Genomic DNA, 15,573 nt, shown 5'->3' with positions numbered 1-15,573 from the left:
GGACAGGTTTAAAAAAAACAAACATACAACTACTGGACTGAGGTTACACAGGAACTGTAGATGCATTTTTTGCATGTGAAAAATGATAACTAATGTTTAATCAGCATGCCAGCATCTCACCTGGTCCTTGGCCTTCCCTTCTCTTTCTCTGACATGAGTTGTGACAATTCTCTCAGTCTCCTCTCTCAGTCTGGGGTAGGAGTTGAGCTGAAAGGCAACAAAAACACATAACTGCGGCCTTGAACTGAGACACATGCACACTTACATGTGAGCTTGAGCTTAATAAGACTTACCAATAAGTATCAGAGAGAAACAGGAGTGAGAAGTGAAAATAAGTAGGAAACAAAGAAAAGGGAAAGAGATAGTCAAGTGACATTGCAGTGTCACACATATCCAGGCAATCACAATCCAGCACACGCACATAAACAGACTTTAAAGCCACAATGACCGTCTGTTATATAAGGTGGCAGAATCAGCCAGAGATGACTTCACAAAAGATCCAATTTTGTCGCACTCGATATTTGTTGTTGGCATAATCCTGTATTTTTGTGAGTGTGTGTAAAACAGTCGTCTCTAGCTGACTGTAGTAGTTATATTAATGAAGACTGGATGAGAAATAGCAGGGTGGGTGAGGCAGAGAAAAAGACAGGGACTATGGATGCCTGGGTAACAGAGCAGATTTTTTTTTTTTAAATCATGTCTTTAGATGCAGAGCCTTCATCTGTCCACAAGATGGTAGTGTAGAGTTGTTGCTATGGAAACGCTTCATTCAAGCTGTCACAGCACCCACAGAGCCCTTAGGGCTCTGAATATCATCTCAGCTCCCCCACCCCGACTCACATTGTTCCCTTTCCATCCGGTTCAGCAGATAACAGAATGTCAGTCTGTCATGTGGGTCAGAAAGGGAGCAGCGGTGGGCTCGCCTCTGCTCAGACAGACCAGAAGCAATGTGGAGGTGGGGGGGAAAAAATGCTCTAATGAGCTGATGCTTAGGTCCAGCAGCACGTGGGAGACAGCTGGTGGAAATTTATAGTTGTGTTTAATATTTCAAATGTGAGCAAATCTGACGCGCCAAGAAGATGCCAAATGGCGTGGCAACTTCTAAAAGTACGAAGACGGCAGGGGGAGGATGCACACATTCAATGCAGTGGACACAGATGGTGTGGTGGCAAAGAGTTGTCTGGAGTTGATTTCACTGGGGTGAAAACTCGATGACGGTGATACACATTTACAAAGAAAATGAATCCCTTTTTTTAAATGCCATCTTCCTGGCTGGTGTGTCCCTGGTTACCTTAACTGCACACTTCATGACGAGTGCGGTGAGCTCAGAAACCACCAGGTCCACACATTTAAGGCTGGGCTCTTTGAGTTTGAGGATCTGCTTTTTGACAATCGCCTCGAAAGCCAGGTCAGGGGTGAAGAGCCCCGTTCTGAGAGGTCATTGGGTCGATTGAATTTGGTTAAGGAGGTAGAGAGACAGCAGGAGGCAGGAATTGAAGAAAGAAAAATTGAAAAGAGAGGAAAGGGAAAAAAGAGGAAATAAAAAGAGAAGTTGTTGTTCAGTTAGTCATTTCTAGGCACAAACAGACAAAACCAAGCAGCGGTTAAAGACAAGCTGCAGGTATACTTCACATCCCTTCCTTCACTAGCTAGTCGCTCTTAAATGAGGTGAATATGGTGATGACTAATGCCAAATTTGCACCTTACAGACCACCCTATATTTCACTGGCATTCTGCATCGAGTTGTGAGACCTGCAGCTTGTCCAGGAGAGACTTGAGATGTTCAGTCCAGAAAACATCTCTTATCCACAACAACACGTTACCCGTCACAACACTCCAAAACACGACAGCGCTGCCTGCACACAGAGCTCATGGGGCTGGGTGAAGCCAGGGCAAACTGCACAGAACTTTCCTCTTTATCCTCCTTATAAACACTGGTAGCTTAGCAGAGGCTTCTCTACATCTTCTAAGAAGATGCTAATGTCCTGTGTCAGTTCACCCTCTGGCACACCCATGCTTTCCCCCGCCCAATGTCTCTGGGTCGGGAGATGCTGGACCACCTGCAGTACCTTGTTGGTGCACTGCCTGACTGTGTTGATGAGCTCCTGAATGACCAGATCGATACATTTGAGACAGGGCGTTTTCAGCTTAACGATCTGCTTTTTCACGATGGCCTCAAACGCCAGGTCTGGAGTGAACAGTCCCGTTCTGAGGATGCACAGAGAGACAGAGGCACAGCGGCAGACAGATGGGACAGTTAACAGAGATGTTGGTAAAAAAAAAGAAATAAATAAAATAAAATATAATTTATACACACACACACACACACACACACAGATGATGAGACACCCCCCCCCCCCCCCCCCCCAAAAAAAAATTTAATAAAATAAAAAATACTAAGTAAATACTGACAAACATGACAGGAGAAGTGGAGATGAAGTGCCAAAGACGGCCGAATGTGCGTATAATTAAAAACACACAAGGACAAATGAGATAAGACAGACAGAAGATTTTCATTAAGGAATACACAACAACACAAATGCAGCTAATACAGATACATGTAACACAAAATCGCATTATAACCGAATACTTTGGCAGGCAGTAACAAAAAAAGGAGTGGGTGGCTTTGCAGTGAGGAGATAAAGGGATTGAAAGAACACTGAGGAAAAGTAGAAAAATTTAAAATTCTCATACAACACTTACTGAATACACCAATTTTAATTGGTACTTTTAGTCTATGATTCCAAGGCTTGATTATGGAAATTTGAATTGCAGTAAAATAAAAGCTCTGATGAAGGGAGAAAATCAAGTGTGTGGCTACAGCAGTATTTAAGGTTGAAGCAGAAAAGAGGCAATTATTGAGTTTCTTTTTCGAAGGGAGGAGGATGTTTTTTGTCCCATTCCACTTGCCTGACACCGTGGACATTCTTGATTGCATGGCTGATTTCTCGCCGTAGCTCCTTCTCATCAAAAACAATCTGGATAAAAGAAAAGATATAAAGTTGTTTTGGGGTTTTTTGTATGTAAATCAAACCTAGAAGCCAAACTTTCCAAGTACATGTTGATCTAAATATGATTGATTCCCTGTGTCCGACTTAGGGATGGGTATTGATAAGATTTTCACGATTCCGATTCCATTTTCGATTCTGTTTAACGATTCAATTCTTTATCGATTCTTTTTAAAAAAGGAGAACACTGAGGTCAATTACCTTAAAACTTTGTTTTATATATTCTCTTTGAAGAAAATAGAAATTTAGGAGTAACATGGCCTTACAAACCCAACAGTGAGATCTTAAGAGATCCAGCCTACGGCTCTTCAACGGGGTGTCACAGGGTCCCCAGGAAAAAGAAAAAAAAAATTGTAAATGTAAAATAATAAAATAAATATTCTTCTGTAGCAATAACAAAGTATAACATAAATTATTCTGTAGCAATTACACAAGAATATCCAGTAATGTCCCTGCCTACAATTAAACACATTCACTTACCGAAAATCGGGGGCATCTGCTGTGGCAAATGGATGCATGACATTTGTATATCCTGGCCTGAAAGGAGACGCTACCGGTAAACTGCAATGAGAACTGCCAGCATCTGAGCCAGCCAGACTCTGTCTCTCTCATCATGGTCACCTAAATGCAGCGCACAGTAATAGTAGGTTTTGTAATAAGGCAGATCTCACTAACATAATATGCACTGTTAGTTGATTATTTACCTGCCGCATTACCGTTACCGCTGCTGGGTTGAGATTCACGCGTCCGGAGCGGAATTAAAAACGTGACATTCATTTAAGGTCATCGCGTGTTTTGTGAGCAAATGCTTTTGCATATTCGTAGTGTTTCCTCCTTTAAATGAAATATCTACTTTGCAAGTTGCCCTGTTGACATCCGTTCTCGTAAAGTATAACCAAACTTTTGAGCATTTGAGCCGCCATGTTTCCTGCCAGGTAAATGACGCTCCGCAACGTGGTGACGTCCTTCGGGACGACTGGAATCGATAAGGAAATCGTTTGCAAAAATGGCAAACAATTCTTAGGAATTGAAACAGTGGGAACCGGTCCTCAACAAGAACCGGTTTTCGATACCCATCCCTAGTCCGACTGCTTGTTTTATGCATGTTATGCCACAGTACTAACCTTGACCAGTTCAAAGGGGAAGCGCTCATGAAAGAGGCGGTTGATCTTGGCACCACCCGAAAGCTCATTGGTGTCCACCTGGTCCCCGGAGCCTTCAATGCACTTCTCAAAGTCCACACCAAACTGCTGCACCATCCTGATGAAGGACACATGTGGCTTTGTGAATACCCTGCTTGCTGTTCATTAAAACAAATTTATCTGTAATAACAGCACTTAACATCAATGGTACAAAAAAGTGGTATTGATTTTAAGTAAAACAGGCATTTTATCACAACCTTTCTACTTTTATTTCAGCACAAGATAATTAATGATGCTGTTTGTATTTCTCTCAGGAGAAATATTAATTTGCACGTACTGCAACAAAGCCTTGGTCTTCCGTGTCGGGTCATCTGGACGGAAGTTCTTGTACTCCTCAACCTCCTTCTCTAGGGAGAGAAGCTGACTCTGCAACTTACTGCGCAGACCAGGCAGGGTATCCCTGATGTGGTTGGTCAATTGCTATGGAAAAAAAGGTAGCCTTTTATTTTTAGGATATCGGTGGCATGGCAGAGATAAGATAACATTTTTTAAAACAAAATTTAAAAAGACAACCACTAGCAAACCTGGTTAAGTGCTTTCTGTAGATGTGGTGTACCCATGCGTTCTGCCATGTGTCTATAGGCTGGGTGAGACAAGAAGAACTTTCTCTCAGCAGCCAGAGCAGCACGAATGTCTTTCCTCCCATCAATGTCTTTCTGACTGCGGTTCACCACACCTATGTAACCTACACACACGCACACGCACACACAGAGTCATTCCAGGTGTAAAATTAAAGCCAAGTAAATGCATATTCCTGTAAGTATGTGCATAATCCTCACCCCTTCGCAGTGGCAGAAGTTTATTTTCAAAAATATCCTTCGCATCTGTCCCTTCGTCCATCAGATCCAGTTTTGTTATAACACCAATGGTACGCAGACCTGCACATAATTAAGTGTAGTTATACAAACGTTCAGAAATGTGATATTTGTAACCAACATGGAAATAAATTCTTATGATTTACAAATCTCAGAGTGATATTTCATTCAGATAAGACTATAAAAACATGTTATGTGTCTAACTGGGAAAAGGTACTAATTTAAGGGAAAAAAAATAAAATTAATTTGATGGCAGCAAATGTCCAACAACAACAACAACAACAACAACAACCTGAGACAGGGCCATGTTTACTACGGTGTAGGATCCCTACTTTGAACTTTTAGGAATTCAGATGCTCATCAGTCCTGGGTCTTCTTTACCATATTTTTGATTTAATGATACAGCAAATGTTTTTAATTGATTTGCCTGACCTCAGAAAAGTTTTTCACTTTGCCTCAGTCCATTTTAAATGATCTTTGTTTTGTGTTCTATTGTAAATAAAATATAGGTTTATGAGATTTAAAAATCATTTCATTTTTTTAAGTTACATTTTACACAGCGTCCCAACACTTTTTGGAATTGGGTTTGTAACCATAGTTCACTACACATTTCAAGCAACTAGTCAATGTGCTCTCCATTTACATGAAAATTAGGGGATTTTTGTGTTATTACTTTAGTGAGGTGATGTTTGTGTATAACTATGTAATGATACTCAAATCACATGTTATGTGTAATTAAATCACAAATCCTGGTAACTCCAAACAGTTCACAACAATACATATTACATCAGTGTCTTTCATCACTGGCAGAGGCCTTTGGCGAAAAAATAAGATGTGGAGACTTGCTCCACACTAAAGTGCAGATGAAACAGGAGTAGCAGATTAAAGGTAAGGTAATAGGCATCATAACATGCAATGTTAAAGTGTATTAATTAAAACTTTGGGTTTGGAGGCCTGCTCTTTGAATGTTAGACTACTACAAAGATGCACGCTTACCCTGTGGGTCCACCTCCTTTGCAATCTTCAAAGCATCAGAGTTGGCCAGATCAGTGTTGGCAGGAGTGACTGCCAGGATCAGACAGCTTTCCTTGGTAATGAATTGCAACAGCATATCCCTGATCTGGTGCTCTATGTCTTGTGGCTGATCTCCTACAGCAACCTTAGTCATTCCCGGGAGGTCAATCAGTGTCAGGTTCAGCACTGAGTCATAGAAGGACAGAAGTCAACATAAATCCTAAACACATATTTTTTTTCAGATGAATTAAAGTAGATAATCAGGTTTCTTGAATGGAAAATAGGAAACACCCATACATATCATTGTTTGCTCAAGTAAGGTGTTATTTTTAAGTTCATTAGGACTAAGCACTGACACTGGGTCAGTTCTATTTATTAATACTAGCTAGGCCTGTGACACGTTTTAAAAATTCTTAATTCTGTATTATTTTAAGGGTTTGGTAAACACGTCACACATTAAGAAGTACAGATAAAATTGTAGGCAAGTCCTAAACCAAAAAGGATATCCACCATTTTGAAGTCAAGAGTAAATTTTAGTGCCATTTAGTAACCAACTCAAATGCACACTGTCCAATCTGCTCCACACTAGGCATTCTTGATAAGACTCCACGCATAAATACAACTAAATGCCAATGCCAGGCCACAGTCAGAGCATCATGTACCGGTAACAAGAACAGACATTGTGCGCAAAAGATCATTCAATGTACATGATATTTTCATTGTGGGTTCTACACATGATAAAGGGCAACATGACATATAATTGGTGTGTTGTCCATTACCAACTAGAGGCACAAGAAGTGATCTGTAACTTGACAGCCCTGAAAACATCTACATGCATGCAGGAAATTGCTGCAGCATTCCCTGATTATAGCACACCATCTCAGCATGCAAAGTTGCAATAGCCCTGCAGCTTTACTTTACATTTTGTTATTTACATTAACATGGCTTATCATTCACATGGATGCAACAGTGACTTTTATTTCTTTCTACAGCTGACCCAAAGGCTTTTATTATAAGAACCATCCAGCAATAAGAGAATGACCTTTGGAAAGCTAATTTGTAAAGTTCAAAAGTGTGCTGTATAAATAAATTAACCTATCAGACAGTACTGTGCTAAAACAATGATCAGTTTTAAAGAGAAACAGAGGATTAACATTCACACTCACAGTATGAGCAAAATGCACCCTGAAATAGAATTTATGGTCGTATCTGCAATGGCTTAGAAAAAAAAAGGGTGTGGGGGGGTAATGGTCTTAATATGTACATGAGAGCAAAGAGTTTTAAAAAATGATTTTCTGGACTTTGTGATTAAAGTTTCAAAAAGACTTGTGTCCATTACCGTGTGGGGAGTACACCCTCAGGTTAATTGGGATAGGAGAGATGCCTTTGTTGGAGCCTGTTATCCTGTCGGTCTCTGCCTCAATTTCTGCCCGCACTTCATCAAAATCCACGAACTTCTTTCCTTTGCAGTGCAAGAATTCAGCATATTCTACACACAGTGACAGGGTAACGTTTACAAGGGAGATGGGGAGACAGAGGACAAAGGGAACAAAAAGGAAAGGGAGAGCGAGAGAGAAAATATTAAATGGATGAAAGCAGCAAATAGAAGACAGTGTGCCTAGCTTGAGGCATTGTGACCGAGAGGCCATATGCAGGGCAGCTACAAAAGGAGATTGGGATGTGGCTGTGTACAGGACTGACATACTCACCTGCTTTATTGTTGATCAGCTGCAAAATTAGAGGTCTGCGGGTCACAATGCCTGAGCCACGTGGAAGGAAGTCCCTGAGTGAAAGAGACAGAGAGAAAAAAATAAAAAAATAAACACCAGATACTTTGTAAAGGTGACACAAAAGACATAATACAAGCAATCAAGATGAAAAGAAAGAGACAGGAAGAAAGAAAAAGTTACATCAATTCTTTACTGCACTCAATGTCCATTTCCCCACTGTTTGGCCTCTGGTAAATTGATGGGCACAGGAGAATTTCACGCCTCCAACTTCACTCACAACAAATTAAATGTGACAAAGTCATTTTCTCTCATCATTACAGCAAGACAGACCAATACAGGCAAACCCACTGCTGCTAGTTAGAGCTGGGCGATAGAACGATAACGATATGTATCGCGATATAACTTTTACTCGATAGAGAAATTAAGCTATCGCGATAGACCTCGCCGCTCTTGTCCTCTTAAAATAAAAAAAATAAAAAATAAAAAAAGGTCAGCCAATCCAAACTAAGTAGCGCAGAGCCGAACCAATCACAGCCGCAGCGTCACGTCGCGTGACTTGTTACGTACAGCACAAGTGCCAAGCCGCACGTGTGTTTGTTTGGGAAGCAGCCAGCGGGTCATGGAGGAAATGAGTGTGCCGACTAGAAAAATCAACCGAGCGTGACCGAAGAGAAAACAGATGATGGTTCCAATGCCGGAGAGATTGTCGAACGGAAGAGCCATAGAAGTTCCGTAGTGGGAAGGTATTTCGGCTATTTCAAGTCTGACAGAAAACAGAGTAGCGTGCACTGTAAATTGTGCCGAAAGCAAGTCTGGAAATACAATAAACTGGTGCATGCGTCACACTGTGCGCCACGTTATTGTTTCGGTGAAATGAATTTCTACAATACTGTTACTGTTAATTCTACTCTCTGCAGTGTTTAAATGCTTACATATACACACAGTTACTGTCCCTCCACACATACAACTCTGTTCTGCTTCTATGCCGCAGCTTTGTTTACTTTTTCCCACCGAGGCTTCTAGACTTCTGATTGGCCAACATTTCTGGTTAGGAATCTAGCGCCACCTGCTGCTTTGGCATGTTCATAGCAGCGTTTTCCTTCATTTCTGCCTTTATGTGTGGACGGGATTATTTTTTAAAACGAAAACGGAAAATCTCCGTTTTCAAAAATACCCGTGTACGTGTGTACGTAGCCTCAGTCTCTGACTGGAAGTCATTCGGCTTTTGTCAGACTAAAGTAACTGTTAAAACTGTTTGAAAAGCTCAGCTATACAACAAGGAGAGATTGAGAATTTCCTTTTAGTTCTCAGTTTATTTGATATTGACAAAAGTTAGTCAGTTTTGTCTGTTCTTCTGTAAAACAAACTAAGATTTATTTTTAGAATTAATATTTTGTTTCTAAGTGGAATTGACAATTTAGTCTGTTTCGTTTGTTCTATTTTGAAACTTAAACGCTTTAGCGGCTGCCTTTTGTGTAGTTTGCAATATTTGCCTTTATTTATCTGAAAAAGTCTCATGTTCCTTAAGTACATCTACCCTGTTGAACTTATTATGGGAAATAAATATTTAAATAAAAACAAGCTGCTGATTATTTCACATTTTACTTGTGAGCAACGGCACATTTAAATCTTACAAATATAGTTATTTGGCTTATATCGTGATAGATATCGTTATCGCCTGAAATGAAAAAAAACATATCGTGATATGAAAAAATCTCATATCGCCCAGCTCTACTGCTAGTATGAGCAAAATGCACCCTAAAACAGAATTTATGGTCATACCTGCAATGGCTTACACAAACTTCATTTTTCAATTTATGGATCTCCTTTCATAATGAACCAAACAGCGTGTAATTATAATGCCATCTAAGAACAGATCCCCCAGGACGTCCACAGACAGTGATCCTTAGAACACAATGAAGGCACCTGTGCTTATCTTACCGCTTTAAATGCATTTGCGATTCACAGTTCAATGGTTTGCAAACAGTTAAACTAATATTTGATGCAATATCTTAAAAAAGAAAAACAGAAAAAAAAAAAAAAAAAAAAAAAACTAGACAAAGAGGAAGCACACATTAAACCAGTAAAGTCTCACAAAGGCTTCAGTGTGTCCTCAGTAAACGGAGGTTTTCAAAAGCTTTGAGTCACTATGTCGCAATTAGGCTAAGAACACAACTTTGAGTCCCCAACTTTCTTTGTAATATTTTTAAATGCCAGCATCGACCAATAACCAGCTAAGCTTTTATTGTAACACAGGAAACAATGTTTTATCACTGAAGCACAACAGCTTTGGAGAAATTTCTAATTAGATTGTCGAGTTCATGGGCTACAATTTAAAATTTGTTGTCTGACAAGAGAAAAATATGACTACAGTTTCAGTCAGAAATATTCAACCTGTAAAACCTGGAAAAACACTCTAGTGATGGGATTCATATTTTATGAAAAGATTAACTAAAACCTTGATGCTCCACTTAGAAATAGCACCGATTCGGAAGATAAAAATTGAATAGAGCGTGGCAGAGTACAAAACGGATAAAGAGACTGGATTAAGAGAAGATACCATTACTTGACTTGTCAAAAACAAATTATCCTGAAGTAAGTGCATTAAAAGCTTCACGACTAGCATTAATACTTTTAAAACCAAAGGTGGACAGGCGCCACTCTAAATGTCTGAAAGTGTGATGGCAGGGAAGCCAGTCTTGACAAGACCACCAGCAGGTCTCCTGCTGAGATATCACATAAGCCCCAAGACCAAGCACAGATGGACAGGCTTTATAGCTAAATCTTTAATTTTCATGGAGTTGGTAACTGTGGAACCTCGATCCCTCTCAAAGCAGATGAATAGGCTGAAAGACTGAATTTAAAAATAAATAAATGATAAAAATAAATATGAATCGACTAGCTCAGCCCTATGACACAGACCACGCCAGATACCCACAGAGAGTTGTATGGTTTACTGAATGCAGTTGTAGGTTCAATAAAATTATGCAACTTATCATCTGTATCAATAGTTCAGCAATTTTGGAATACATTTATTCTTCACCTCACCAAATAGTTTTGCCTTTTCTTCAACATCGAGAAAAGTTTCCCCCTGTAACATTTAAACTTGTGTATAATGCTTCCAGCCGTGTCTTGAAACTTTTTGGTGTAACAAGAAAATCTTTTCACTTCTGTTGTATGTTTCTTTTATGTTTAAAACTCAGCTTGAAGATGTGCATAGGCGGTGCATTTATCTGTATTACAGCTAAAGAAAATTCAGTGTTGTTATGATTATCCAAAAGCTTACTTCAATTCCAGGGGAGAAGATGTGTGGCAGCAAAGCTGAGGAGGCAACTTTGAGTTTCGACTTTTTTCCTCTGTAATGATGTCTTATGTTATTCTGTCTTGTGTTTTTCGCTTTTAGTGTGCTACATAGCTTGTGTATATAAAATGTCTGGAGTTTGTGTTTTGTAACATAGCAAAACACCTTGTCTGGAGTCAATCCCTTTCTTCTGCTGGTTTATCTACATGAATATAACACATTTACATAAGGCTGCCTTTAAGTCCACCATTACCACTTTCTACAGCCACTTGGATAACTCCACAAAGTGTCAGTGATGTTCAAAGCAGGCCAAATGGCTTGTCTTTTGGTTGTCTTTATGCACTTTTGGGCCTTCTTTGAAAGTGAGTTAAAGAGATGAGAGCCATTCTATTTTTGTTTTGTCTTTAACATTAAATCCTGTAAATCTGTTATGGTAGATGCCAAACACAAAACTATCAACAAATAAGTCACCATTGCATGGGCTTCCTAAATATGAACACGGCAAGGGACAACAACTGCAGACGTTAAACTTCATTGTATTGATTTTAACTGAGCATCATCACAAGTTGTAACCATGAAATAATGATTTTTGTTTGTTAGGGTCTTACAAATGTTGGCTTTGGATGTGCAGTTTTTTGACAAATGAAGAAAAGCACATCTCACACTATGGAACATAACATCCTGTTCAAAATTTCGACTGAGTAACATAAATGTAGTTTCACTATCTGTAAACCACTTGAAAAACAAGCCATTATCAGATTCAGATCTCCGGCCTACAGTTTCAGCTAGCAGTTGTTAGATTTTGTGTCAATGCCAGCAACATGTAATGCTTTTCCCACACTAGGCCCCAGGTCGGAGAATAGGTTGAATAGGTGCACCTACAACTGGCTTTCATCATGCCAACTGCAAAATGTAATGCAGTGCATAAGCTTTAGATGACAGCAAACAAACAACGGGTGCAACAGTGCACAACTGAGACACCAAGCTTATAGGAAACAACGAGAAGTTACTCAGTTACCTTTTTTGTTCCTCTTAAAGTGACAGAGTACCTATGGAATTTTTAACCACATGGATAACCCTGCTTAGTCAGCCTTCAGATAAACGCCTCCACCCAGTTTTCTGCAGACCCGTATAAATTTTGAATGTCAAGTCTGCTGCCCTACAAACATACTACATCTGGTGGTAATCAGTATTCCCAGGCCAGGAATACTGCTAGAAGTGATGAGTGCGTCACTAACCCACATCCTCTTTTTCTTCTCATTACCAGGCCTACATGTCTAAGGGCCCTGTGGATGAAAGCAATGTGTCACCCACAGGATAAAAGAGGGGAGCTTCCATACTACTCACTGCTTGTTAGGCCTAGACTGTGATCAAACAGTGGGGAATATCCCAAACCTTCTCACCAGTTGACCAGGGGTCAGCAAAAATCCACAGGTCAGTGGTTCACCACTGGTGCTGTGTAAGGCAGAAAGCTGTGGATCAGATTTAGAGAAAAAAAAAAAAAAAAAAAAAAAAGGAGGAGAGAGAAAAAGAAGAAAGCCACTTTGTGCGTTTCAGGTGTGACAAGATTAGATCAGATGTGGAAAATGGTATGAAGAAGCTGTCTAGGGAAGCCAGCAAGCATTGGTGGTAAAGGATACTCTCCACTGACTTCTCGGTAGTGAAATCCCATCTTACGGTCTCTACAAGTGGTCACTGGTAAAAGATCCACAGCAATAAAATAAAGTGCCCATAATGTTTGGTTCAAAGTGCTCTTTTGAGGAGACATACAGCAAGGACAGAATTGAGCCAGTCAGTCTGCGCAGACAGAATTGGATAAACTGCAGTGACATATTGAAAAGAAGCAAGAGGCCAGGGTTCCATTATTGATGCGCTGTAAATGATAGAAGAGGCTGAGCAGCTTGTGTATCATTTGATGCATTATGCATTGCCAAGCAAAGAGCATCAATCCATGCGCTGCCCTCCCTTCATTTGAACACAAGAGAAAGCAAAATCAAGAGTGACTAGGGAAGGGAGAGAATGAGAGCCAACTCCCCTCCCCCTGCCTGCCAGCCCCTATACCCTCTGCCTCTTACAAACAGGCAGAGCAACCCTGTCCTCCTTCTCCTCATGCCTATACAGGGCTACAAAGTCTCCTTTTCAAGCATACAAACCGAAATGAAAAATGCTAAAGTCACAGCAGGTCCTCCCAGGATGGCATAGCACACAAAAAAAAAATGTGTTTGTGGTTTGGTGGGACTTCAGGAGGTCTCTGGAGTGGCTATGAACATATAATTATGGCAATCCACATTCCCGCTCCGCAGTTTGTCAATGAGAGCACGAAGAGCCATTGCCAGGCAGCAAAGTCTCCTGAAGCACTACCAAAATCCAACTGCTTAGTGGAAAATCCCTTCACTCTCTGCCACTCAACTGAGTGTGCTCCTTCTTCTTTGACTGCACTACACAAAAGCATCCATACTTCTGCTTGAATTGCTCAATAATTCCCGCCATCATGCCAGAGTACTTGCAGAAAGGACAGCAAAGCTTGACCATCAACCTTGAGTGAATAGGTTTTATGTCAACATGGTCATATTTTGATAAATGTGCCATGAAATCAAAGCAGAGCAATGTTTAAAATATTTTATCAGATCAAGACAAAGTTCTAAGCTTCAGAGAGTTTCTGACAGTTTCACCTATTCTTGGGTGTTTGTGACGTGTACAGGATATAGTTGCTTGGTATCCAAATTTGCTATTTGTGAAGGGGTAGCTAATCAGAAGAAAGTCAGTTCAAAGGAAGGAAGTCCTTGAAGATAGAGCTAAAGTAGCTTGTTTCAGATGGCGGCTGAAATGAAGAGCTGCACAAAAGGAGATAACAACAAAGCCACTCTATTCTAGTGAGCATAATAGGTCCCCTTTAAACTTAACTGATCAAACACTTAAAAAAAAAAAAAAGTCTGTTTTTGCAGCGTAGTTGCCACAGATCTGATAATAACCTCCGCCCAGGCCAGCTTGCACTACAAGATATGACGTCTTTGCGCCCAACTGATACAATGAAATCACAACACACCAAAGCCAAAACAGAGACATGGGTGTGATCAGCATCTCTGAACTGAAAATACTTGCACTGGTTCATAAACATTTCAGTAGAGTAACACACACAGAAAGAAAATTTGCTTATTATTCAAGATAGTTCTTAACTACACAGATTACTTTTTTCTTTGTAATACCTTAGTATATCTTCTGGTAAGGACCAGTAAATTAACTCAAAGCAATACAGACTATTTTTTTTTATTTTTTCACTTGTATTTTTATATATATATATATATATATATATATATATATATATATATATATATATATATATATATATATATATATATATATATATATATATATATATATATATATATATATATATATATATATATATGTGTGTGTGTGTGTGTGTGTGTGTGTGTGTGTGTGTGTGTGTGTGTGTGTGTGTATATATAACTCTGTAACTTCTGTCGGTGCTGTGCTTTTTTGGAAATCGAATTTCCCAGAGGAACCCACCCGAGGGATTAATAAAGTTCTATCTAATCTATTGTAAATATTTATTTAGTCAATCAAGTCAGTGTTGCAGTAAAACCTGAGGTCACTCATTAAGTTGGCTGGGTGGATAATGTAATAAGATTAGATGCGTACCAACAGACTGAAACACAAGCTACCGTAATTGTCGGGCTATAAGCCGCTACTTTTTGCACAAGCTTTGAACCCTGCGGCTTTTAGTCAGGTGCGGCTTTTCTATGGATTGTCCGTGATTTTTGTCATATCATAAGACGATTTGTTTTGTGTGTTCCGCTGTTGTACGGCACTACGTTGCCTGGCGGAAGGATCGGGGTTCAAGAGTGGTATGTTAGTCACATGTCCGTCCGCCAGGCAACGTAGTGCCGTACGAAGTAGCGCGAAAAACAAACTTCAAAGTAGCGGTACGCGTTCAGCGGGAGGCGTGGATGATGAGCGGCGATAAACTTGCGAAAAGCAAGTTATGCTCAACTCCACCGGTGGATTCTGACAGCGTGGAAAAGTGTGAAAACATCCACGATCACCAACGGATTTTGAAGGGCTGGACTGCTGCATGATGGAGAGGAGGACACCGCCACGGCCCTTCAGAGGGTGTTCGACTCTGACACTGACAACGAGGATTTCTTTGGTTTTGAAAGTGACAACGAAGGAGAGAAGCGGAGAGTGGATGACGAAGCCATCCTGAGCCTGTTTGTATCCGACACTGGAGGAGAGGACTTTGGTGGTTTTAGTGCGCAGGAAGAAGAGAAATATGGTGGTGAATGACTGACTTTTCTTCTTGTTAAAGCTGTGTCACTGCACCTGAGCCTAAAAGGTAGTCCGAATCTATTTTTCTGGTGTGCTGTAGGTTACTGTTATGTACTACATGTGCAAATATGTACCTATAACTTGTTTTTCAAAATATTAATAAAAGTGATGTCTCCAAACAGCCATCTCTTTCCTGACAATTCCCTTTGTGCA

General features: G+C 40.1%; 1 protein-coding gene across 8 annotated transcripts in view; it reads right to left on the bottom strand.

Annotated features, from left to right (window-relative positions):
• dnm2a (dynamin 2a) overlaps positions 1 to 15,573 on the bottom strand; it is a 34,557-nt gene that overhangs the window by 15,601 nt on the left and 3,383 nt on the right. For 6 of the 8 annotated variants that reach the window (XM_076883268.1, XM_076883266.1, XM_076883267.1 and 3 more), the window contains exons 2-11: positions 7,749 to 7,822; positions 7,379 to 7,528; positions 6,022 to 6,225; positions 4,990 to 5,088; positions 4,735 to 4,895; positions 4,488 to 4,630; positions 4,133 to 4,268; positions 2,911 to 2,978; positions 2,070 to 2,208; positions 121 to 207 (exon numbers count right to left, since the gene is read on the bottom strand). In XM_076883268.1, coding sequence (XP_076739383.1) covers positions 121 to 207; positions 2,070 to 2,208; positions 2,911 to 2,978; positions 4,133 to 4,268; positions 4,488 to 4,630; positions 4,735 to 4,895; positions 4,990 to 5,088; positions 6,022 to 6,225; positions 7,379 to 7,528; positions 7,749 to 7,822 — 1,261 coding nt within the window. Of the gene's footprint in view, positions 1 to 120; positions 208 to 1,291; positions 1,431 to 2,069; positions 2,209 to 2,910; positions 2,979 to 4,132; positions 4,269 to 4,487; positions 4,631 to 4,734; positions 4,896 to 4,989; positions 5,089 to 6,021; positions 6,226 to 7,378; positions 7,529 to 7,748; positions 7,823 to 15,573 lie in introns of all 8 variants that reach the window. The other 2 variants (XM_012921382.3, XM_076883270.1) reach the window with 1 other exon arrangement.

The sequence above is a fragment of the Maylandia zebra genome, linkage group LG4 (genome assembly GCF_041146795.1).
Source record: "Maylandia zebra isolate NMK-2024a linkage group LG4, Mzebra_GT3a, whole genome shotgun sequence".
NCBI classification, from domain to species: Eukaryota; Metazoa; Chordata; class Actinopteri; order Cichliformes; family Cichlidae; genus Maylandia; species Maylandia zebra.
This window is presented reverse-complemented; position numbering and strand designations above follow the sequence as displayed.